At 43.6% G+C, this 24,012-nt stretch overlaps 1 protein-coding gene across 3 annotated transcripts in view; it reads right to left on the bottom strand.

Annotated features, from left to right (window-relative positions):
• PIK3CD (phosphatidylinositol-4,5-bisphosphate 3-kinase catalytic subunit delta) overlaps positions 1-21,948 on the bottom strand; it is a 50,168-nt gene extending 28,220 nt beyond the window's left edge. Inside the window, exons 1-3 of one of the 3 annotated variants that reach the window (XM_082229893.1) lie at positions 21,928-21,948; positions 5,778-5,941; positions 591-819 (exon numbers count right to left, since the gene is read on the bottom strand). In XM_082229893.1, coding sequence (XP_082086019.1) covers positions 591-819; positions 5,778-5,918 — 370 coding nt within the window. In that variant the 5' untranslated portion in view covers positions 5,919-5,941; positions 21,928-21,948. Of the gene's footprint in view, positions 1-590; positions 820-5,777; positions 5,942-10,771; positions 10,794-11,838; positions 12,265-21,927 lie in introns of those variants that run through there. The other 2 variants (XM_082229891.1, XM_082229892.1) reach the window with 2 other exon arrangements.
• Between the last annotated feature and the right edge of the window lie 2,064 nt (positions 21,949-24,012).

Here is a 24,012-nt window from a genome sequence, read left to right as displayed (position 1 = left end):
CTAAAGTGGTACTTCAGGTTAAGAACCGTTTCAGGTTAAGAACAGACCCCCAGAATGAATTAAATTCTTAACCCGAGGCACCACTGTACTGGAGTTCCTTAGAGGAAAGGTGGGATATAAGTAAAGTGTGTACCTCAGGTTAAGTACTTAATTCTTTCCGGAGGTCTGTACTTAACCTGAAACTGTTCTTAACCTGAAGCACCACTTTAGCTAATGGGGCCTCCTGCTGCTGCTGCGCCGCCTGCCCCCGATTTCTGTTCTTATCCTGAAGCAAAGTTCTTAACCTGAAGCACTATTTCTGGGTTAGTGGAGTCTGTAACCTGAAGCGTATGTAACCTGAAGCGTATGTAATCTGAGGTACCACTATATAACAACAACAATATAATTATTACTACTATCCAGCTGACGAGAGTCCAAAACACCAGGGGCTGATGGGATTTGAATGCCCTGGCACCAGGGGCTGATGGGATTTGAAGGCCCTGGCACCAGGGGCTGATGGGAGTCATTGTCCAAACCACCTGGAAGGCAGCAGGCAGAGCAAGGCTGGGTTAATCCAACCCCAGTTACCATCCCTCAAGGTTGCGCCTCACCTTTGCCGATGAGGAGGCTGATCTGAGAGTTGATCAGCTTCTTAGCTCGGTCGCCTTCACGGGCCACAAGCCGCAGGACCGGCAGGAAGGGCTGGACATCACAGAGCCTCCGCTGCTCGTCCTCCAACTCCTGCTGCTCGGCTGTCTGGTTGACACAGGTGAAGACGTAGGACTCTGGGCCGCTGAGCATGTGGAAGAGGGGTTCAAACTGAGCATGGTGCCAGACCATCTGAAACACAGGGAGAGAAGGAGATGATGTTTTATTCTGGGATCAGAATATCTAGCCCTCTAGAGCCCACACCAACCTGCTGCCATCAAGGGTTGTTTTGGGTTGCAACTCCCCACCAGCCACAGTCAGCACATGTTGTTGGAATCCAACAACATTTGGAGGGCAACAGATACTCTATTCCTGCTTTACAAACTTTTTTAAAAAAGAAAATAGTTCCCATTTCTTTGCACTGGGTTGTACTGAACATTAGTCCTACTCAGAGGAGTTAGCATGACTAACTTAATCTCAACAGGCTTGCTCTAAATAGGACAAACACTGGATCCAACCCTTTATTTCCATTTTTTGTTTTCTTTTTTTAAAAAATAAATAAATAGCAATTGTTAGGCTGCCTCTGGCACACATAAACACACATAAAACAAATAATCAGCAGGTTTAATATTAATGCTAATCACAAAAAATAGATCATTTTTTTGTACCTCTAAGGAAGGAAATGCTTTTAAAATACTAATGTGACTGAACAATTAAACAACAAGTCTTTGGGTGAAAAGAAATCTGTTCTCAGCCGTTAAAATAGATCAAATCACTTCCAGCCTCACTTCTTTCTATGATGACCACAATCTAACCTAATTAGAGCTGTCATCCAATTTTTATTTTTTATTTTTTAAAAAAACTTAGTGATGTTTGTAGCATATTTGTGCGTCTCTGTATAAATCAGATGCTGTGTTTCATTGTTTGCTCTTCATTTTTGGATTGCAAAGACATTTGGATCTGAGCCGTACAGATTGTATGGTGAAGCAGCTGGCAATTTGTACTCAGATCCTTGGTATTCAAAGTCCACTGAAGTTAGTATTCTTTTGACATTACGGTGCTTTTTTCTGGGGGGGACACAGGGGTGCGCATACCCCTGTGAATCTTAGATTTTGTGAATCTAAGTTTGGCCTCATTGAAGGGCAGTATTTCAATATGAGTAGGAAAATGAGAGTACCCCTAAAAATCTTTTAAGAAAAAAAGCACTGTATACACCTTATTCCCCCCCTCTCCCTTGCTCCCACCTGCACTATACATTTAAAGCACTATGACACCACTTTAAACACTCATGGCTTCCCCAAAGAATACTGGGAGCTGTAGTTTGTTAAGGGTGCTGAGAGTTGGCCAGAGAGACCCCCCATTCCCCTCAGAGTGGCTTAACAACCAATACCCCTTTCCCAGGGAACTCTGGGAACTGTAGTTCTATGAGGGGAATGGGACCTCCTAACAAATCTCAGCACCCTTAACAAACTACAGTTCCCAGGATTCTTTGTGGAGGAAGCCATGGCTGTTTGGAGTGGTATGATGCTGCTTCAAATGCATAGTGCAGATGAGGCCCTCATTTGAGTTGCCCCATCAACATCTGAACAGGTGCCTTCCCTAAGACGGGAGTCCAATCAAGGCAGCTAGCCGAGTTCAAGTTTGTTCACAGGGTGAATTCTGGGGAAAGGGATGGGAAACACTTAAATGATGAACTAGGAATCCTCTGTGTTTAAAGCAAGTGTTTTACCGCTTTCCCTTATGATATACGAACTTGCCTTATATTGAGCCAACAGTTAAGACCCACAGATAGAAACATACTTGAAACGTGCTTCAAAAAACCCCCATAAAAATAAGGCAATGAAGAATTATACTACAGAACAACTACTTATACGTTGTTCGTATTCTGAAGTACATTACAGATCACAGAATCATAGGATTGTAAGGTTGGAAGGGATCCCCAAGGGTCATCTAGTGCAACCCCCTGCAATGCAAGAATCTTTTGCCCAGTGTGGGGTTCAAACCCACAACCCTGTGATTAAGAGTCTCATGCTCTACCAGCTCATTCATCTATCTATCTATCTATCTATCTATCTATCTATATCTATCACTATACATTATATACATTATAAATATATTGATATTTTTATATAATTTATATTTCTGTGGGTCTTATTCCTGGTTGTGTTTGTTACATAAGGAACATGACGACACATATTGTACATTATGCCAAGTAGGACCATTTATCCGTCTAGTTCACTACTGTCTACACTGGCTGCTCTCTGGGGTTTCAGGTAGGAGACATTCCCAGATGCCAGGGATTGAATCTTCTATGTGCAAAGTAGATGCACTGACACTGAGCTGAAACCTTTCCCTTAAGACATAGAAAGCTGTCTTATACTGAGTTAGACAACTGGTCCCTTGAGCTCAATATTACCCACACTGGGTGGCAGCAGTTCTCCAGGTTTTCAGGCACAAGGACCTTCCCAGCCCCACTTAGAGATGCTGGTGAATTTAACCTGGGGCCTTTTATGTACTACATACTCATCCAGACTGCTCTATCCCATTACTCTACATTCACGCACACGGCAGTGTTTAAAACTTCCTAGCATTTTCACTGTTGCAAAATAAATGCATTGCTTTCCATTTCTCTGGTGTGCCTTATATCATTCCTGTAATCTGCTTTGATTGTGTGTGGTTGGGTCAGATATGCAGATGACACAACCTTGATGGCAGAAAGTGAGGAGGAATTAAAGAACCTTTTAATGAGGGTGAAAGAGGAGAGCGCAAAATATGGTTTGAAGCTCAGTATCAAAAAAACTAAGATCATGGCCACTGATCCAATCACCTCCTGGCAAATACAAGGGGAAGAAACGGAGGCAGTGAGAGATTTTACTTTCTTGGGCTCCATGGTCACTACAGATGGTGACAGCAGTCACAAAATTAAAAGACGCCTGCTTCTTGGGAGAAAAGCGATGACAAACCTAGACAGCATCTTAAAAAGCAAAGACATCACCTTGCCGACAAAGGTTGGTATAGTTTAAAGCTATGGTTTTCCCAGTAGTGATGTATGGAAGTGAGAGCTGGACCATAAAGAAGGCTGATCACTGAAGAATTGATACTTTTGAATTATGGTGCTGGAGGAGACTCTTGAGAGTCTCATGGACTGCAAGAAGATCAAACCGATCCATTCTTAAGGAAATCAGCCCTGAGTGCTCACTGGAAGGAAAGATCGTGAAGCTGAGGCTCCAATACTTTGGCCACCTCATGAGAAGAGAAGACTCCTAGGAAAAGACCCTGATGTTGGGAAAGATTGAGGGCACAAGGAGAAGGGGACGACAGAAGACGAGATGGTTTGACAGTGTTCTCGAAGCTACGAACATGAGTTTGACCAAGCTGCGGGAGGCAGTGGAAGACAGGAGTGCCTGGAGTGCTCTGGTCCATAGGGTCACGAAGAGTCGGACACGACTAAACAACAAAATTGCGTAAAACCGGTGGCACGAGGAAAGAAAGAATTCCTCTCCATTCAAACAATGCCAAGTGTTCTTTCTCCTGCACAGAACATTGTTCACGAAACATACCTTCGGACAATGCCCAGATTCTGGGAAAGAACTGCCTATGTTGTTTTGTTTGCAGGCGGTTCTGAAAACAACAGATGTATAAACATAGGAAGCCTTATGACTTCCAGAGCTTTGCGTCATGTGACAGTGGACCTTTGCTGTGGTTTTAATTTTGTTAGCTTAACCAATAATGTCGGGGGAACTTCAGGCCAGGGGGTGGGGAGCCAGCCCTCAAAGCCTCTCTTATCTGGCCCTCAGAACTCTCTCCAAACCACACCACCTCTCCTGAGGCCACACCTTCTCTGGTCCTTCTTTATTGCACTCTGAGCATCTTGTCTGCCTGGAATGTGTCCTTGGAATATGGTAAAGTTAAGCCAAATCGCCACCAAGTTGCTTTAATTTGTCCCCCGAGTAAGTTGCAGTTTTGTGGTAATTTTTCACCATGGCAACATGACACATTTCATGATAACAACGCTCAATGAATCCCACCTCATGAATCTTTCTGGTGCCTCGCCATAGCTAGCCAGGCCACTGGTACCCGAAATCAGGATCATACTCCGGAAATTTTTGCCCTGTCCTGTAAACTAATTCAAATGCACTAACTGAGGTATCACAGCAAGTTTTTGACATAAAAGTCCTGGGGGTGAGGGAATCAAATAAACGGCTTGGATTTTTTTTTTTTTTATCAGCAGAGAAACAGGTAGGTAAGTAAAACTAAATGTGGGCATTTCCTGGAATAGATGAGGTCTTAGACGCACCTGCCAAGATGCAATCTTGGATCTTTTAAGAAGGGGAAGTGCAACCTCACCTCGAACAGGTCAACTGCCACTTCCTTTATTTGATAAACAGAGAGTGACTTTCTGCTTTGCCCAGGTTGCACTTCAGCTCCTGTAACAAAACGGACAGCTGCTGAGCTCCAAGGCTAGGGAAATACAAGGATTTCTGCCTTTGATGCCGGCTGCTGGGAGGGTGTGAAAGGTGCATACAGTTCTCTGCAAGAGCCAGAAGGTGGACAGGGAACCATTCTCAAATAAGAGAACTGCATTCCCTTCTGGGCAGCTTTCCAGGGGCCGCATTCCAATGGTGGGAGGGGCCAGAGGGGAAAGTAGGTGGGGCAATGAATGCAAATTTCATCTCTGTATAGTAGACTACACAGAGAGAGAGATCTGTCTCTGTCCTCCGTCCAGGAAAGCAAGCAAGAGGCATGCTCAGAGTTCAATGACCTATCCTAGCTGGGCATAATAATAATAATAATAATAATAATAATAATAATTGCAGTAGTAGTAATAGTAGCAGCAGCAGCAGTAGTACCCTGCCCATCTGACTAGGTGAGGAGGGAGCAGGGCAGGGCTGTTGAGAGGTGTGTCTTGGGAGAGAGTCCAGGGGGCCAAACGGAGAAGCTTGGAGGGCCACATTTGGCCCTTGGGTGAATATATTGTTAGTTCTTTTCACTAACAACATTTTAGCCTCATGGAATTTTTCCAGCCCTGGCTTGGGATGCATGAGAGAACCTTGGGACCTTGCACAATCTCTTGCTTACAGAAAACATGTGGAATGAGTTTGGCAACTCCGTTGTGATGGAGAAAGATAAAAAGAGTAAGAGCTGAGTACCTGTTTGATGGTGTTAAGACTTGCATTGCAGGAAATGGAGAGGGTCAAGTAAATGCCAGTGGGTAAGAGGAAGTCGACTTGAATGCTCTGGTTCGCTTCTTTGGACCAAAATTCTACGGGGCAAGCAATCCCAGGGGGCATCCTGCTCCGGTCTCAGCTACAGCCTGCCACCAAGGAGAAGCAGAGAGGACAAGTTAAACTTATGTATCTATAAGGTCTCAAGACAGATAGATATGCGATGGTTTTCAGTTTTGCCCCCAAACAGGCTGAAACTAGCTAGGGGTTTATAAACAAAGAATTTAGCACCTGGATCGTCTTTCCTGAAAAGCAAGTTTGCTGTCCTTATGAGAAGGAACGCAATCCTAAGGACTAGAAACTTAACCAAAAAAAGAGAGAGCAAAATAATACCAAGAAGTTTGGGAGGCTGGATTCGCCACCTGATCATTAGCCAGAAATTAATGCTAATAAAAATATCACCAGGATTGTGGCAGTTGTCGGGAGATATCCTATTTTTTCTGGACCCATAAGTAGTAAAGGGAAGTCATTGGTTGCCTAGAACACACAAAAACAAACTTCCACCTCCACCCCACCATAATTATTGGAAAGAGGTCTCCCTTTCAGTTGGAATGGGATGGATGCAATAATAGTTATGCCTCTCTGCAAGTTTCCAATGCTTAATTCTGAAAGGTAATAATATAAAGGTACCATGTCTCAAAAAGATTAGCCAACTTGCACCCTTTCCCAAGAGAGCTACACGAGAGGCAGAGATTCAACAGGTGAGGTTTCTTCCCAGTGCAGTACCTCCATGTAAATCCTGACGGTGCCAGGTGCTGACTTTCTTACCACAATACACCTGATAAAGGACTAGGAGGCACCAGAACCTTCTGGGAAAGAGCAGGATGTGTGTGTGTGTGTGTGTGTGTGTGTGTGTGTGAAGCAACATCCCACCCCACACCAAATAATGCAGCTTGCTGGACCCTCGGGTGCCATTTGTCAATCTTCACTACTTTTGCATGCCAGCCCCTCAGAGCGTATGTGCCATTTCCTCATCTGTTGCTAAGCTGGGTGCAAAAATTCCCAGAAATGCAGGCTGTGGTTCTTGCTTTTTTAAAAAAAAATAAAAAGTATTATCTGTTGAGTCCTTTTGGCCAAGATGCAGCCACCACAAACCACACATTCAACTTCCTAGGAAGGGAAGGAAATATAAGCATGGGGGGTTGGGGGTCTGAGTGGTGAGGCAGGGTGGGGGGGCTCAGTAGAGGAAATAGAGAAGAGGCTTCACTGACACTCTCCCTGCCCTCTGCAGCCGGGACACACACATCAAACCCCAGACATGTTTACAAGATGAGCTTTGGCATGCCAGAAGCATTTATGACTGTTGCTTGTTTTGAGTTACAGATGCATAAGCTGAGCCAGGGATGACTCGGCTGGGGTGAGTGGCCGGGGGGGGGGGGAGGACAAAAACACATTTGATGCTGCCCCAGGAGACTCCAGCTGTATTTGAAATACATTAGTGCAGGGTGAGAGGTGGGGTGAGAGTTAGCAATTCCTGCTCACATCACAACACCTGAAATGACACATTTAAGGCACATGATACTCCCCCAACAAAGAAGAATCCTGGGAACTGTCGTTTACTCCCACACAGAGCTGCAATTCCCAGCCCTTTTAGTAAATTGTGGTTCCTAGGATTCTTTGGAAACTACTTTACCCCCCCACACACACACACACAAAGCTACAATTCTGAGAGCCTTTAACAAACGAAGGTGGCCAGGATTCTTTGGGGGAACCGTTCTTGGGAACGGTAGCTTACTTCTATGGAACTACAATTCCCAGCACCCTTAGCAAACTGCAGTTCCCAGGATTATTTTGAGGGATGCCATGTGCTTTCAATGTGCATTGAATGTGTTTTTAAATGTGGATGCCAACTAAGCATGACCACTGATCTATCTACCCTGGATTCGCCTGCTCTAACTGGCAGCAAATTTCCAGAGTCTCAGACAGAGAGGATTTTTTCCCTGTCACCTGTCAACAAAGCAATGCTTTTATTTTTCACATTTTCTATCCCATTTTCTCAAGGCTCCCAGATGAAGTACCTGGTTCTTTTCCTCTCTTCCACCTCTACCCCGCCCATCCACTGCATTTCATAATTTTCACAACAGCCTTGTGAGGTAGGTAAGAAGCCCGAGAGACAGCCTAGCGGTAGATTTTGAACTTGGAAGTTCTCTTATCGTTCTTTCACCACTGCACTACACTTCTAAGCAGAGATGGCAGGCTGGGGAGGCTTTGCTGAACTCCAGCTCCCATCAGCCCCAGCAGGGCCAGTGGTCAGAGATGGTGGGATCGCAGTCCAGCAACATTTAGAGGAAGGCAATGTTGAGGCTGGATAGCTCAGTCGGTAGAGCATGAGACTCAAACTCGGGGTTGTGGGTTCGAGCCCCACATTGGGTGAAAGATTCCTGTATTGCAGGGGGTTGGAGTAGATGACCACTGTGCTCCTTTCCAACTCTACGATTCTATGATTCAAACTCAGGGCAGTGAAGGCAAGTGATGGAGGCAGGTAGGGTTAGTAAGTGGCAGTCTAGTTCCAGGATGGGGAACCTGCGGCCCTCTAGGCATAGTTGGGCTCCCAGCTCCCACCAGCCAATGGTTAGAGATGGTTAGAGCAAACTGAAAACAGCTAGAGGACCACTGGGTCCTCACCCCTTTGATAAGGACTGAATTTAGGACTTCTCACATGCTCCCCAAACATGTCCATCACTGAACTCAGGTGGAACAACACTAGACGTAGGTGGAACAATGGTAAGGCAGCTTCCTATGTTCCTAACTCAGAATATTATTTATCTTACAAATGTTACAGCTCATCTTTCCAATGCTGACAAAACATCCAAAGGCAGCCAATGCCACTGAAAATATACTGCACAATGAAAATTCAAAATAGCTCTGCTTCGGAGCATGTCGTCCAAATGATTGGGGGGGGCCGGGGGGGTCAGACTAGTGAGGAATCAGATGTTCCCTCCTGACAGTAGCGTTTGTGCCGAACACTGAGTAACAAGCAGAATGTAATGCTGTTTGGGGTCACTTGAGATTTTTTAAATAAAAAAACAGACCAGGTCGTTTCCAAGCAGAGTCCACAGCCATCAATAAAATCAGTCCAGACAGTGCCTGTTCTCAGTTAAGTTCCCGTTTCCCAGCACAGGCAAGATTGCCAATAACAGTTGCTGAGAAACAGGAGTTCTTGACACAGCAAGCAAATACTTTCCTTGTCCTGCCCCCCCCCCCCCCGCAGGGAGAGGTGTTTTGTTCTGGCAGCGCATGGAACTAAAGGCCAGTGCTGGTGACGTCGTAGCTGTGACATCATGAGTCCATGGCTGCTGACCTCCCATTCCATTTCTGGAATCTTATGCCACATTCCTGCATTTTTCTCTTCGACCTTCAGAGGGGGTGAATCCAGTCCCCCCCCCACACACACACACAAACCAGACCCCAGGAGCAAAGCTAGTTTACCAGCCAGCCCTGTCCATCTACAGGTCACAGAGGCAGAAATATTACTCTGCTAACTAAGAGAGCAAATTATCATTCCCCTTGATAACACAGTAGCCCTACACTAAGTGCTTTGTTATTACAAATCTGACTTGCCAAGCACTTACAATGCCAGGCAAACTTGCACTTAGGATAGAAAACAACAACAACACATGAAACAAAAACCTCTACAGGCCACACTGGTGGGTGGGGGTGGGGGGAGACATCTGCAAAGATGAGGCATTTATTTGCCAGGGGTATTTTCAGAGCATAACAGGAAGAGGATGACTTAATAAAGCTGGGAGGAGACCAATATAATGCATGTTTGTATATACTGATACATAATTCAAAGGAAAATGAAACATTTTCCAACAGCCAAACACTGCCCATGTTTCACAAGCTTTCCCCAACCCCTGTAACAATGAGGACTTGAACGTTAGAAATGTAAGCCCTCTTATAAATAAATACATACAGTGGTACCTCAGGTTAGGAACTTAATTCATTCTGGAGGTCTGTTCTTAACCTGAAACTGTTCTTAATCTGAGCTCCCACTTTAGCTAATGGGGCCTCCCACCGCTGCGCGATTTCTGTTCTCATCCTGAAGCAAAGTTCTTAACCTGAGGTACTATTTCTGGGTTAGAGGAGTCTGTAACTTGAAGCATCTGTACCCCAAGGTACCACGGTACTGAAATTCTCAGAATACCGAATCTTGCACAGGAGTGCGGATTAGGTTTGTCAAGCTTCTCTCTATAGCAATGAGGACTAAAGTCTTATAAATGCATGCCCCTTTAAAATAAATGAGAAGATTCGCAGAATACCAGATCTTGCACCAAAATAGGGATTAGCTTCAAGGCTGAGATAAACAAACCAGTACAGACCCGACCCGTGGTGTTATTTATTTCTTGTCTGGGTTAAAACTGAATAGCATGGCATATAATACTTCTGCCCCCCCCCCCCCGTAAAAATCAAAGTAAAACTATTTTCAGAACATATCATACTTCAAAAGGTTGAGGAGAAAGAAGCAAACAGTTGGCCCCACAATGAAGATTAACAACCCCATAGCTCTTGAGCTTCAGAGAGCTCAGCATCCTTAAAAAAATATCAAGTCTGCTCCATACAAAGACATACACACCCCAGCAGTAAGACCACTCCCCCCCTCTCCCCATAACACTAAAGCAACAATATCTACCACCCCAACTGCAAAATTGACATCCTTTATTTCAGACCTCCAAGCCCCAATTTTAACATTTTATATACCAGTACTTTGCAACAGTCCTCCAGCTTTTCAGATCAAGGCTAAATGTTTAGCCAAACATGATTTCGGGGACCCACTTTTTAATCCGATAATAAGTGTGCCTGCTGAGGTGACCCACCTAAGGTCAGGATGCTGAGATGCAGGCAAATGTTATTATCATTATTTTAATTTGTTTTTATTGAAAGTTTTTCATGGATAACAAAGGTACCTATAACGTCACAACGTTCTGACACAGAGCCCTTGCATCTCTCATGGCCAAATCTGAAATGTTGAATGGCTCACAGAAACAGAAGGTCCCCCGGCATCTCCAGTTAAAATAAATCAGGCAGCAATATAAAACTGTGTGAAAAAAACAACAGTATAAACAGTACAATGAGAATGATTGGAAGACTCAGTTTGTCAGAAGCCTTTTTAGTTAAGTGTTTATTTAAGTATTAATTAGGAAGATTAAGGTTTTTTATGCACGTAAATCTGCTTTTTCTTCTTTCTTCTTTCTGTATTTTCTTCTTTCCTTAATTGTTTTTTCTTTAATTTTCTTTTTGTAGTATGAGATTGTAAATTCTTTGTATATGTGTGTAATTTAAAATAAAATAAAATAAATCCAGCAGCATCTGCTGGGAAAATCCTCTACCAGAACACCAGGCTGAATAAACAGTTTGAGTTGGTAGAAGACAGTGTTCTAAGGGCACTCTGAACATGCTCAGAGGCATTGAGCTCAAGGTCCTATACGTGCACATAGCAACCATTAGAAACTAATCTAGATTTCCATTCACCTCCATTTTATATTTACCCCTCTGGGTAACAGGACACACAATTCCCAAGGGCTGAAATTCAGTCCAGAAAAGTCCCCACCTCTTCAAAAAAGGAAAAGAAAGAGCATCACAGAGAAAAACAAGCATCATGTGCTCCTAAATTGGGAGGACTGGAATGGGGTGGAATTCAAAGTCAGGATAAAAGTCAGAGGGTTGCATCCCTGCTAGGTTTTACTCATGAGTACACCCATTCAAAAGTATTGCGCCTGGGCTAGCCTTGCCCATTAATCTCAAAGGGTCTACTCTGAGTAAGGGCTGGATACAACCCAGAATAAGCCAAGCGTTGCCGCCTGCTACGATCCATCTCAGAGTATGGAAATTCATGAGCCTAAAACGAGCCGAGCCCATTAACTTCAATGGGTCTACTCCGAGTAGGACCTGCTGCTGGAGAAGACTCTGGATTCCTGGGAGGGCAGAGGCTGACATACAGTGTCAAATCTTTATTCATGATGCGCCCACCACCCCTTCTACTGACCTGAGGATAGCATCCATGATCCCTTCCCCGGCAGGAAAGCAAGCGGATCTCTTGACCGGCGCCGACCGAAAATATAAATAAAAATGAACTGAACTGAACTGAACTGAAAAAAATAAAATAAAATAAACCTTGCCAGGGAGAATCTGGAGAACGCCGGCCTAGGAAGTCTTCGGCACCCCCCTCCTTCCCGAAGGCTGGGCTTGGCGCTTTCCAAGGGACCGTTTGCAAAGTCTCTGCGGCAACAGGAAGCGTTTGCCGACAACTTTTTCTCGCAGGCAACACGCACAAAAGCAACAGGGTCAGCCTTCCTCAACCGGCTACCTTCCAGATGGTTCTGGACTACAACTCCCATCAGCCCTCAAGCCCAGGCAACCACCCCGGCCCGAACAGCCTCCACACAGGACGCCCTGCGGCATTGCCATCGCTTCTTGAATTTGCACCCTGTCTTCCCTCCTCAAGGAACGCAGGGCGGCAAAGAGATGCAACGTCTGAAAAAGGAAGCAAAGTCCTAAAGCGGTTAAAACATTAGGAAAACCATTACGTATTACACTTAAAAAAACGTCTTTCACTTAAAAACATTCTTCCATATTATTGCTGCTGTTTTATCCAGAGTTCGAGTGATTCAGGATTTCTGAAGAGTCGATTTAAACATCTGATTTTTCTCTGCCAATATTAATTTAAAAAAAACAAAAAAACTTTATGCACAATTTTAGCTGTTAAACATGTTCAATGCAGCACACTGAGCACCAGTGGCCTTTTAGATATATCTAGTAGGGCCTTTAACAAAATATTACAATGTGGAGTCCTCTTGTTGATGGTGCCAGCCGGACAACACCCCCTTTTTCAGAATACTCCATTCCATCCCTCTATTACGAAGGGTTGCCAGTCCAGTGCCTATTACCACCATGGGGCCCACAAGGTGTCCCGGACTCTCAGATTTAACTGGAAAACAAAAAAGATCCATAATCATGAGCAGTAGAACATACCCTCAGGTATCTCTAATTCTTTGTTATGCCATGCTTCCCATGTCCGCCATTATTATTATTATTTTAGTATTTTTTTAAATGTCATTATATATAAAACAGAGTGAACAATCATAACAGATGGAAAATAAAAGGTGAAAAGCCAAACTATGAAAACAGGCATGTAGAATCAGTGGTTGCAGACGTGTTAAAATTGAAGTCAAGACGATCACCTTTAACAAATCACCAAGTATTTAGTTCCAGATTTGCTAGGCTTCTGACGAAGGTTGTCCTAATAATGGTGGTTTCACTGTATGTCATACAGGATTGCCAAATCATATTTGAAAGTGTCTGGCGGTTCTAGTCCTTGTCGAAATCTCAAAATGTGCATAATTTTCTCTGTTGTGTCATTAGTATTATTTTTTTATTATTATTATTATCATTATCATCATCATTACCTGCCATTTACTAACCACCTCCTCCATGGCAGCCATTTTGTGACAGGCACTCCTAGCACTCTCACAAAATTCAAAATATGCCCACTTGGCGAGAAAAATTGGTGACCCCTGCCCTCCACACAAAGAGTTTTCAGCATTCCATGCCCACGGAGCATGCTCAGTCTCAACGGACCTGTTTGGGGACCTCTCCCCTCCCCACAAGTGCCACTATTTTTGGTACTTCCACAAATCTTGTCCCCTGCCCCAGTTCCAAAGCAGTTTCTTAAAGTGATAAGCTATTCATTTTGAGGCCCTTGGGGCCCCACCCACACTGCTGCAACTGCTGCACACCCTTCAACATTTCTCAGATGAAAATGGGGACACTTCTCACTCCCCTTCTCTACCTCCCATTTTTGGTCAACCCCCCCCCCCAAGCATTTGGGATCAAATCAGAAGCTGGGATGGCTTTTGTAGTTCCAGGACTGTCTCTGTAAAATAGGGACACTAGGAGGGTATTCTACTGATACCTCCCCACTCTCCTTAGTACAGCATAGAAGATTCCCACACTGAAAATGACCTCGCTTTAAGAATGCAGAACTGAAAAAAGGTGTAAGGCAGTGTTTAAGAAATGAAAGATTCTATTCCTTGTCAGGAGGAAATACCATTTCTGCTAGCAGGTTTCTCTTTCAGTTGGGGTGGCACTGCATATGTCTGAACGAAAATAACCTCCATTTTTATTTCAAATGAAACACTGTGCAATTACCGCATTTTTCGCTCCATAAGATGCACCTGACCATTAAGGCGCACCTAGTTTTTAGAGGGGGAATGAAAGAGAGAAAAAAATTAAAGGGAGTGCTGAGCAGAGCCTGTATGCATCCCAGGCTCTGCTCAGCGCTCCCTTTCACGAGCTGCGTGGAGCATGCGTGCGGCGCTTTCAGGCTTTTCCTCGGGGAAAAGTCCCCAAGAGCCACACACACACTCCACACGGCTCTTTAAAGGGAGCTCGGCTCTTGGGGGCTTTCCTGGGAGGTGGGGGAAGGGACAGAGCCGCGCTCTGTCTCTTTCCCCACCTCCCGCAAAAGCCAGGGATAGCCACGCGAAGCCTCCGCAGGGCAGCGGGATGAAGGCTCCCCGTGCCCTGCGGAGGCTTCGCGCCACTAAGGCAGAAGCTGGAACAGCTAGAGGGAGCGCTGCACAGCGCTCCCTCTAGCTGTTCTGGATTCTGTGGTAGCCCATGAGCTGCTCAGGAGCGCAGGGCATCTGCACACAGCCTGCCCGCTGCTCCCAGGGCTGGAGGGGGAAGCCCAGGTTCCCCTCCCAGTCCCGGGGACAACACATTCACTCCATAAGACGCACAGACATTTCCCCTTACTTTTTAAGAGGAAAAAAGTGTGTCTTATGGAGCGAAAAATACGGTAGCTCTTTGCCAACCAGTCCAACTTTTGCTGCCCCTCCAGGTGTTTTGGACTTGGTGAGGCTGACAGAAGTTCCATACACCTGGTGCACACTACATTGGCAGATGCCATGCTAATCTACAGCTATAGCTGATGCATCCACTGATTAGACCAACATAAGCTTTCAGCTCTAATTCGATCAACAGTGTACAGTGGTACCTCAGTTTTTGAACGTAATCCGTTCTGAAATGTTCAAAAACCGAAACCTCAATAGCCAACACCTACGCCTCCAGATCTTGAAGTCACGTAGCATGTTCAACTTCCGAGGTTTGTCCGAAAACCGGAGCATTTATTTCCGGGTTTTCGGCATTCAAAAACAGAAACGTTCAACTTCCAGGAATTTTGAAAACCACTGTACAAAAATCTAACAAATCACTACATATGTATCCATGAAGAACACATTGGACTGTAAAAAATAATATGTAATTATATTCAAGGCAACAGGCTTTCCTTCAGGGTTCTCTGTGCCCCTCCTGCAATCCCCTTTCATGGTTTTATTGTCTATGATGTTTTTAAGATTGCACTTGCAATCTGCTTTACTGCTCCATATTCCCTTCAATCTTTGGAAGCTGCAGACAAGCAGAAAATGCCTTTAATAAGGGAATAATTATTAGCCATCGCAAACCTCTCTACAGAGCTTCTCTGAGGTGGTGGTTGTGGTGGTGGTGGTGGTTTAATCCTTCAACCCTGCCTTGCTATATGTGGAGATATTTCTGTAAGTCACTTTTTACCGGAAGACAACTTCTGCTTATTTGAAGAAGTGTCTCGGTTCAATTACTTTTGAACGTCTGACCAGGAAGTTGCTGTGCGCTAATTGTTATATGTGTGGTTGCTAACGTTTCAGCTGCCCATTGTAGCTTTGGCACCTCAAATAATAATTTCATTATGATGCCCCTGCTATCTCTCCACACACACACACACTGATTTCTGCATCTCACGCTGCCCATAAAGGCATAAGAACAGACCCAGCTCCCCCCCCCCCCTCAGTTGGCAACCTCACTTGGCAGCCACAAATGAGGCACCTTCTGCTATCACACCCCACATTTTATTTGAGTAACATTTTAGTCGGTCGAGCATGAGACTCTTCTCATTAATTACAGTACATAAAATAAACCACGAGGACTAGAATATTCGCTTTACTTTTAAGAGAGAGTTTCACAGCTGAGTGGTAGAGCCTCTGGCTTATAAGCAAAAGATCCCTGGTTCAGTCACCAATGGCATCTCCCAGTAGGGTTGGGAAAATCCTGGCAGCAGAACTATAGCCCAAAGCATACTGAGGGCACCAGGCTGGCGAAGGATGGGACAGAGATAATACCAGGCTAAATGGACCAAGGAAGTCAGTATAATATACTTCCTGACCTTATAGGAATCTGCCCAACATCCCAAAGGCTGCCGCTTTTTTTTTTTTTAGAAAAAGCTCTGTGACAATTATGGCCAATTAGGCAACTTTAAAAGCTCATTGTGCATCATCCATTCCTTGCCTTTTCAACACCTAATAGGCGAACGGGACAAAGTACTGTAAAATGTTTTTGAAGGCCGCCTGCTTAATTGCCACCACAAGACAAACAGGAAGGCTGGTTAGTCTTTGGAGACTGCCATCTTCCACAGCTGGACAGCTGTTTTCAGCACCACCTGCAACTCCTGCCTTTGTGCCACAGTTTATTAAAAGACCTAGTCAGGTGCACATGGGTGCATGGGTGCAGAACCAGGCTGAGTCCGCCTTTCTTAAATGCTCGGCCCCATGAACCATATATAACAAGCTTATATCCCATTAAAAAAGCAAAAGCAAAACAAACACATTAAACTAATGAAAACAACACGCCCATCCATGCAAATAGCAAACAATTAGCAATGCATTTAACAACCCTCCAAAATTACTGAGTTTAATGAAAAATTCATGGAAATCCATACAAATAGCAAACAATTAGCAATGCCCCCAATAGACCTGGGATTAAAATAAAATCTGCGTCCACGTCTTGTTAGGAACAGCTTCCCATTACACCAAAACACATCACTGTAATAAAGGCAGTGGTGGTGGCTGGTGACTATTGAGACTCAGCCAAATTAGGAAAGAAACGACAATTTGAATGCGCTATAAACATGCAACACCAATGACGCTAGAAAGCAGTTAAGTTCTTCTACACATTTTTCCTTTTTTTTATAAAATTTTTATTAGTTTTACAAGAGTTTTTATAACAAACAAACATAAAAGAAAAACAGACAAACAAAGAAATATAATTTCAAAATATCCTTTCATAGACTTCTTTCCTCGGACTTCCCCATACCTCCCCTTTCTGCATCCTCATGTCCAAATTTTATAGCAACTTATAAATATTTTTTCCCATCCTGGTTCCTCATAGTCCTTTCTTGATCTATTCTTATATTACTGCAACCCTTTCTTTCTGTAAAATCTCGACAATCTAAACTTCATCAAGTTTATAATAGTTCTTAAGATAGATCTTAAATTTCTTCCAGTCTTCTTCCGCAGCCTCCTTTCCCTGGTCACGAATTCTGCTCGTCATTTCCGCCAATGTCATGTAGTCAATCACTTTCATCTGCCATTCCTCCAAGGTGGGTAGATCTTGTGTCTTCCAATACTTTGCAATCAGTATTCTTGCTGCTGTTGTTGCATACATAAAAAAAGTTCTATCCTTTTTTGGCACCAATTGGCCGACAATGCCCAGGAGAAAGGCCTCTGGTTTCTTAAGGAAGGTATATTTAAATACCTTTTTCATTTCATTATATATCATCTCCCAGAAAGCCTTAATCCTCGGGCATGTCCACCAAAGGTGATAAAAAGTACCTTCAGTTTCCTTACATTTCCAACATTTGTTATCAGGCAAATGGTAAATTTTTGCTAGCTTAACTGGGGTCATGTACCACCTATAGACCATTTTCATCACATTTTCCTTTAAGGCACTACATGCCGTAAATTTAATACCGGTGTTCCACAACCTTTCCCAGTCAGCAGACATAATATTATGACCAATGTCCTGTGCCCACTTAATCATAGCTGATTTAACTGTTTCATCTTGTGTATTCCATTTCAACAGCAAGTTATACATTCTTGACAAATTCTTAGTATTGGGTTCTAACAATTCTGTCTCAAGTTTTGATTTTTCCACCTGGAAGCCAATTTTCCTGTCTTGTTTGAAAACCTCCATTATTTGATAATAGTGGAGCCAATCTTGTACTTTGGGTTTTAGTTTTTCATGGCTCTTCAATTTCAGTTTCTCTCCATCCTGTTCTAAGATCTCACAATACTTTGGCCATCCGACCCTTCTACACATTTTTCCAAAGGGGTTTAATTTTTTTTGTTATAACGACCTAATTTCTGACTTATTTATAGCGTGTTTTTTCCTGTGTGTAGATCCGCCTTTGCAGTTGGCAGGGCAGAAGGCAGCTAAGAAGATGTAGAATGGGGCACTACTAGGTGGCGCTAAAAGAAGAACACTGCAAAGCTGCACAGCGACATGAGTACACACAGCCAGTGTGTACACACCATCCATTTAAAACACATGGCTTAAAAAATTAACAATCCTGAGAACTGTAGCTTGTTAACAGTGCTGGGAATCATAGCTCTGTGAGAAGTAAACTACAGTTTCCAAGATTCTTTGTGCTTTAAACATGTTGGGATATGTTATGTAGTCTTTTTGCTAAGTAAAATGCATAGGATTGTTTCAGTAAAAGCACAGAGGAAATATTTATATGCTTAAGGACAAACTGGGCACTTCTCCTTGTAATTGAATTTTTATCTTCAGCGTTTTAATTAAATTTACTTCAAGCCTGATTAAAATGTTACCAGTCTTCAACAACCACCTGGGTTGTGGAGGAGAGGAAACATTTAACTGCAGCTATTTTTTTCCTGCAATCTAACACATTTTATCTTTGCAGAGACACTCAAACCTCCTTCTAGAAGATGACTCATTTTATTTATTGCCCTTTCCCCCAGCTTAGCCTAAATGTCTTTTGCATATTTCAGTGAAGCCACAGAAATTATCAGGGTTGTTGTTGTTTTTTGCAACCAAGGTGTAATTTGGAGAGCCTTGTGCAGCGTAATCCAACCCTAGGAATGTCTACTCACATGGGGTTTACTCCTGGGTTAATGAGCATCCCTGGGAGCAGTCATCATTCAATAAACTGGGATTTACTTCTGCATAAAGTTGTGCAGAATTCTGCTGTTAGATAATAGATAAAAATGCAATCCGAATTTTAACTAGTAGATTAAACAGCTGATCCCGGTACTGTGTTGATTAATCAACTAACTACTGTACTGGATTATTGCTCTTGAACTGATAGAGGCTGGTAGACTCTGCCAGCTCTGCATTTAGGGCAGGGCAGGTGCAGTGGCGTAGCGTGGGTTGTCAGCACCCGGGGCAAGGCAAGTAATTTGCGCCCCCTAACCCGTGGATTTGCGCCCCCTAACCCGTGGATTTGCGCCCCCTAACCCGTGGATTTGCGCCCCCTAACCCTAACCCCCAAAAGTTGCGCCCGGTGCGGCCGCCCCCCCCTGCACCCCCCACGCTACGCCACTGGGCAGGTGGTTCCCCAAGAGGGCACAAAATTGAGAAGTTGCGTTTGGGGGAGCCAAATTTTGGCCTCACACAGGGCGTCGTATTATGAAAGTTTACCAAAGTCTACCCCTGACTCTGCTCACCATCCCCACTAAATAGCTTTCCTGGCCGCCACGCTCGCTTCAACTGGAGTTGATGTGGCCATCTGTTGGCAGCCATGCAAACTACAGCATGACAACAGTCTTGCATTTTTATGTAAATAGAAATATTTTCCATTCTGATGCCAATGGAATTACTTGCATGCACTATAAGCAGTGTTACTTTTCAAGAAAAAGAGGTGCCGGAGCTCACCATGAACTTCTCTCTTAGAATGGCAATGGTGTCCACCTGAGAGGTGCCAGAGCTGAGCTCCGGTGAGCTCCAGCAGAAGAAAAGCCCTGGTTATAAGCTACTCTGAGGGCCTCATATGCATCAGAAAAATTGAATGCAATCACCATAAATAAATAAAAGTTGTATTGATTTATTTTAAACCTTTCTACACTGCCCTCCAGTTGAAAACGTCAAGAGTGATTTACAATAACTCATAAAACAAAATAGCAATAATCAATAAAATAGTTAAAAGGTAGCACCAAAACCAACAAATCAGCAGCAGCAGCAGCAGCAGCATAATGTAGGCTGCTGTTATGCAAAAGTAAGTCCAGTTTGGTTTCCCATCCCAATTAAAATGTGCATTGTAATGTGGTGCTTTCTTATAAAAGTTTGAAAAATAAATAAGTAAATGAATAAATACACAGGAGTTGGCTGACTTAGCTCTATAGTCCTAAAAGTTATAACAACACTTTGGTATTAATGCATCCTGTGTGGATATGCTTTATAATTTATACTATGGGTCACAGGTCCAGGTTTTGACATTTCCCATTGGCTGGGGCACGTAGCAGAGCTACCCATGGTCTCTGCTTTTTGCCCTGGCCATGGTACCTGGCCATGGAGCTTTGGCACTGAAAGCAGATGATGATAAAAGGTTTTGAATTATTTGGGAAAACCCATCTTATCAATATTTTGCAGACAATGCTGCACTATTCCTTTCTGATCCTGAAACTTCATTACCTGCTGTTATGCACCAGCTTGCTATATATGGCACGATATATGGGTTAACAGTTAAATTCACCTAATCTGAGCTGGTGTGTATACACACCCTGCCAGACCTGCACTGGCACAAAACAACTGTCCTGAAACTCTGTAATATACCTAAGAATCTATCTAAACTAGAACAACTGAAATTGACTCCCTTGCAAAAGGTCTAACAACTAAGCTCAAAAATTGGTCAAAGCTAACATTGTCATGGTTGCAGGTAGAGTTTCTATAACAAAAATGATGCTGTTACCGTGCTTTCCTTTTACTTATTCTGAGTCTTACCAATAAACATACCTAATTTTCATGTTAATAAAATTAACAAGAGACCACGGCTGCCTTTATAGGATCAAGAACGGATGATATAAAGACTCCGCTCACTTATACAATATCCTTTTGATTTTACGAGGCTCAGACCAGGTCACATGGTTAAAAATGGAGGCTAATAGGGGCTGAGACTTCATGTGTTCCCTCTCTTATTGGAAAATAGACAAGAAGACATTGCTAACCTCTTTCTATAATCAGATTTGATTGAAACATTTATCTTTTGATTCCACTTTAGTCCCAATAACTCAACACTCCTCCTTTTGCGCAGCAGCCAAATCAGGTTCATTAATCAAATGATGGGACAATCGTTACGACCAGACCCAAAATTAGCCCTACTCAGGAGTACCATTTGCGGGTGCCAAGGGGCCAACCCCCCCCCCATTTTCAAGGAGGGTGCTGGGCCCCCTCAATATTCTGCAGCCTGCCCTAATGGGCCTTCTTGCGGCTGCAGTGGGTCCCATCAGGTATTGGTACGTTTTGTTACTTGAAATTAAAAACCAGTTTTAATAAGTTATAACAACAGTGGCGTTCTGAAAAGCTAGAGTTTTGGAATAATCCACAGCAAAACAGATAACTAACAAACAAGAGGTTTGCTCAGGAAAACAAGAATGTAAATCTACAAGAACAAAAACCACATTAGCTTTACAAAAATGCTGGATTTCCCTACAGGTCGAGAAACATTAACCTCAAACAATTTCCTTACCAAAAACCAGACGTCCAGACAGACTAGTCACAATATTGCAGCTCAGGTAGTTTAGATGCGGCTGCTATCGCTGACTAAAAAGCAGAGGATTCTGCTAATATATTTCTACTACATTACTATATATTTTGGAAAGTGGTTTGTCTGTTTCCTATGCATTTTGTCACCTCTTATCACAGCCAAATTTTGCACGATGGTTGCTGAGATGAAGGAGCAGGTTTTTGTTTATGTTTGGATACAGTTGGATGCCATTTTGAACGAAGATGGTGGACTACCCCCTTCAAACGCACTGATTTTTGCCAAATTTTGGTAACATTTTTTACCAAAATTTTAATCAAATTTTGCAGAATCGTTCCTGAGATCAAGGAAAAGCTTTCCGTCTATATTTGGATACAGTGGACCAACACATTGATGCAAAACTGCACTGATTCTAACCACTATTTCAAAACTGCCTTTTGATTTTTGTTTGCTTCACTTTTCATAATAATCAATGCCTGGTGTGAGGTTAGTGCTTTACAAATGAATAATGCTCTCAGTTACAAATGCAGCAATATCCCTACTTACCTGGGGCCGGAGTAAGCCTCACTGCAGCACTTGCTTCTGAGTATACACAATCAGGAATGCACCATTAAGTGAGATTTCCAATGATCCAGAATTTTAACCAAACTAATTTTTTTCAGTTATATTTCCAATGGTTGTAAGGGATGACCAAGGAAAGAGGCTAATCCAAAGTGAGTATAGAGTAGACTACGGTCAACCGAGCCGGCCCTCTCATTAGCCAGGGCGAGGCAGCCACCTCAGGCAGCTGATTTGGGATGTTGTGAGAGGGCAGCAAGATATTTAGTTCATTATTATTGTACTTATATAGTCGGGCAGAGGTTCTTGTGGGGTTTTCTATGCACTTGTCAGGGTTTGTTGGCCTCAGGCAACAGAATATATTGACCTGCCAGTTGTTGAGCTATTCACACCTGCATGCTGGGATTCTTCTAAAGCAATTTTTAAAGCACACCCTTCTCTCTCTCTAAGAATTTTGGGCAATGTAGTTTGACCCAGTGTTATTTTTATAGAAAAAGAGGTGCCAGGGATCACTAGGAACACCTTCCTTGTTCTCTCAGAATGGCAATGGCGCCCACCTGAGAGGTTCCGGCAAGTTCCGTCTGAGAAAGAGTTCCAATTTCACGTTACCCATAAACTACAGTTCCCAGAATTCTTTGAGGGAAAGAATGTGCTCCAAATATCATCTAAAGTTAACAGTGTGCATACAGCCTAAAAGTGGGCGGGGGGGGAACCTTTTTCTTCCATCCAAGAGCCACATTCCCTCACATTCAAAAGTGGCTGGTGCAAATGATGTGATCTTTAGGTCAGTGCAGTAGGGGTCAGACCTGCAACTATCAGAGGGTTGCGTTTGTTTGTTTTTATGCACATCCACCTAGGAAAGCAAGAGGTGTTACCATTGTTCAAAAGGGCACCTGCCAGCCACTCAAAAGCATGCAAGGAAGAGAGGAGGGGTGAGAGAACCACAGGAAGGTTTACCAGAGGCCTAGGGGGTCACAATTACACTCCCTCCAAGTGTCCCTATTTTCCAGGGACAGTCCCGTAATTATAGAAGCCATCGCAGTTTCTGGTTTGACGCTGGAATGTCCCACTTTTCCTTAGGACGTCCCTATTTTCATCGGAAAAATATTAGACAATATGGAGTTATGTGACGCCGAAACCAAGCAAATAAATAACAATATAACCTTTAGAAGACATCTGAATGTAGCCCTGTATAGTTTTATTATGTTTTCATATGTGTTGGAAGCCACTCCGAGCGGCTGGGGGAACCCAGTTGGATGGGTGGGGTATAAATAATTAATAATAATAATAATAATAATAATAATAATAATAATAATAATACAGTGGTACCTCGGGTTAAGTACTTAATTCGTTCCGGAGGTCTGTACTTAACCTGAAACTGTTCTTAACCTGAAGCACCACTTTAGCTAATGGGGCCTCCTGCTGCTGCCACGCCGCTGGAACACAATTTCTGTTCTCATCCTGAAGCAAAGTTCTTAACCTGAAGCAATATTTATGGGTTAGCGGAGTCTGTAACCTGAAGCGTATGTAACCTGAAGCGTATGTAACCCGAGGTACCACTGTAATAATAATAAATTTATTATTATGGAGTAGGACATCCCTATTTTCACTGGAGAAAAGTTGGAAGGTGTGGAATTAGGCCCTGCCTGAGCTTCCTCACCAAAGGTCGCTGGAACCCCTGCCCACCCCCCCCGCAGACAATTTTCTCAACCTGGTGCACAGCTGACCAGAGAAGAATCTGCCCCTTCACACCCTCCATCCAGGCCAGCAAGAGAGAATCTTGGACTTATTCCAGCCAGGCAAAGAAAAGTCAGTGACGAGTGTGGCCTGAAGACAGCAGGTGTGTGGCTATCCCTATGGAGCAGACGCTTTACCAGGTGAACCTCTGCCTGCTACAAGGTAGTGGCACGCTTTTCTGTCAAGGAGGAAATTGAAGTTAAGAAGCGAAGAGGCAAATAAGGAACCTTGGCTAAGTGGATGCAAAATAACCAGTTGAGCCGGGGGGGGGGGCACTTGAATCCTGATGCGCAAGGGGAAATGTTCAGACGCAAATACTCCTGCAGGCCTGGTGAG

The sequence above is a fragment of the Podarcis vaucheri genome (assembly GCF_965113315.1).
Source record: "Podarcis vaucheri genome assembly, chromosome: 7".
Lineage (NCBI taxonomy): Eukaryota > Metazoa > Chordata > Lepidosauria > Squamata > Lacertidae > Podarcis > Podarcis vaucheri.
Note: the sequence above shows the minus strand (reverse complement) of the source record. Positions and strands in the feature narration are given on the sequence as shown.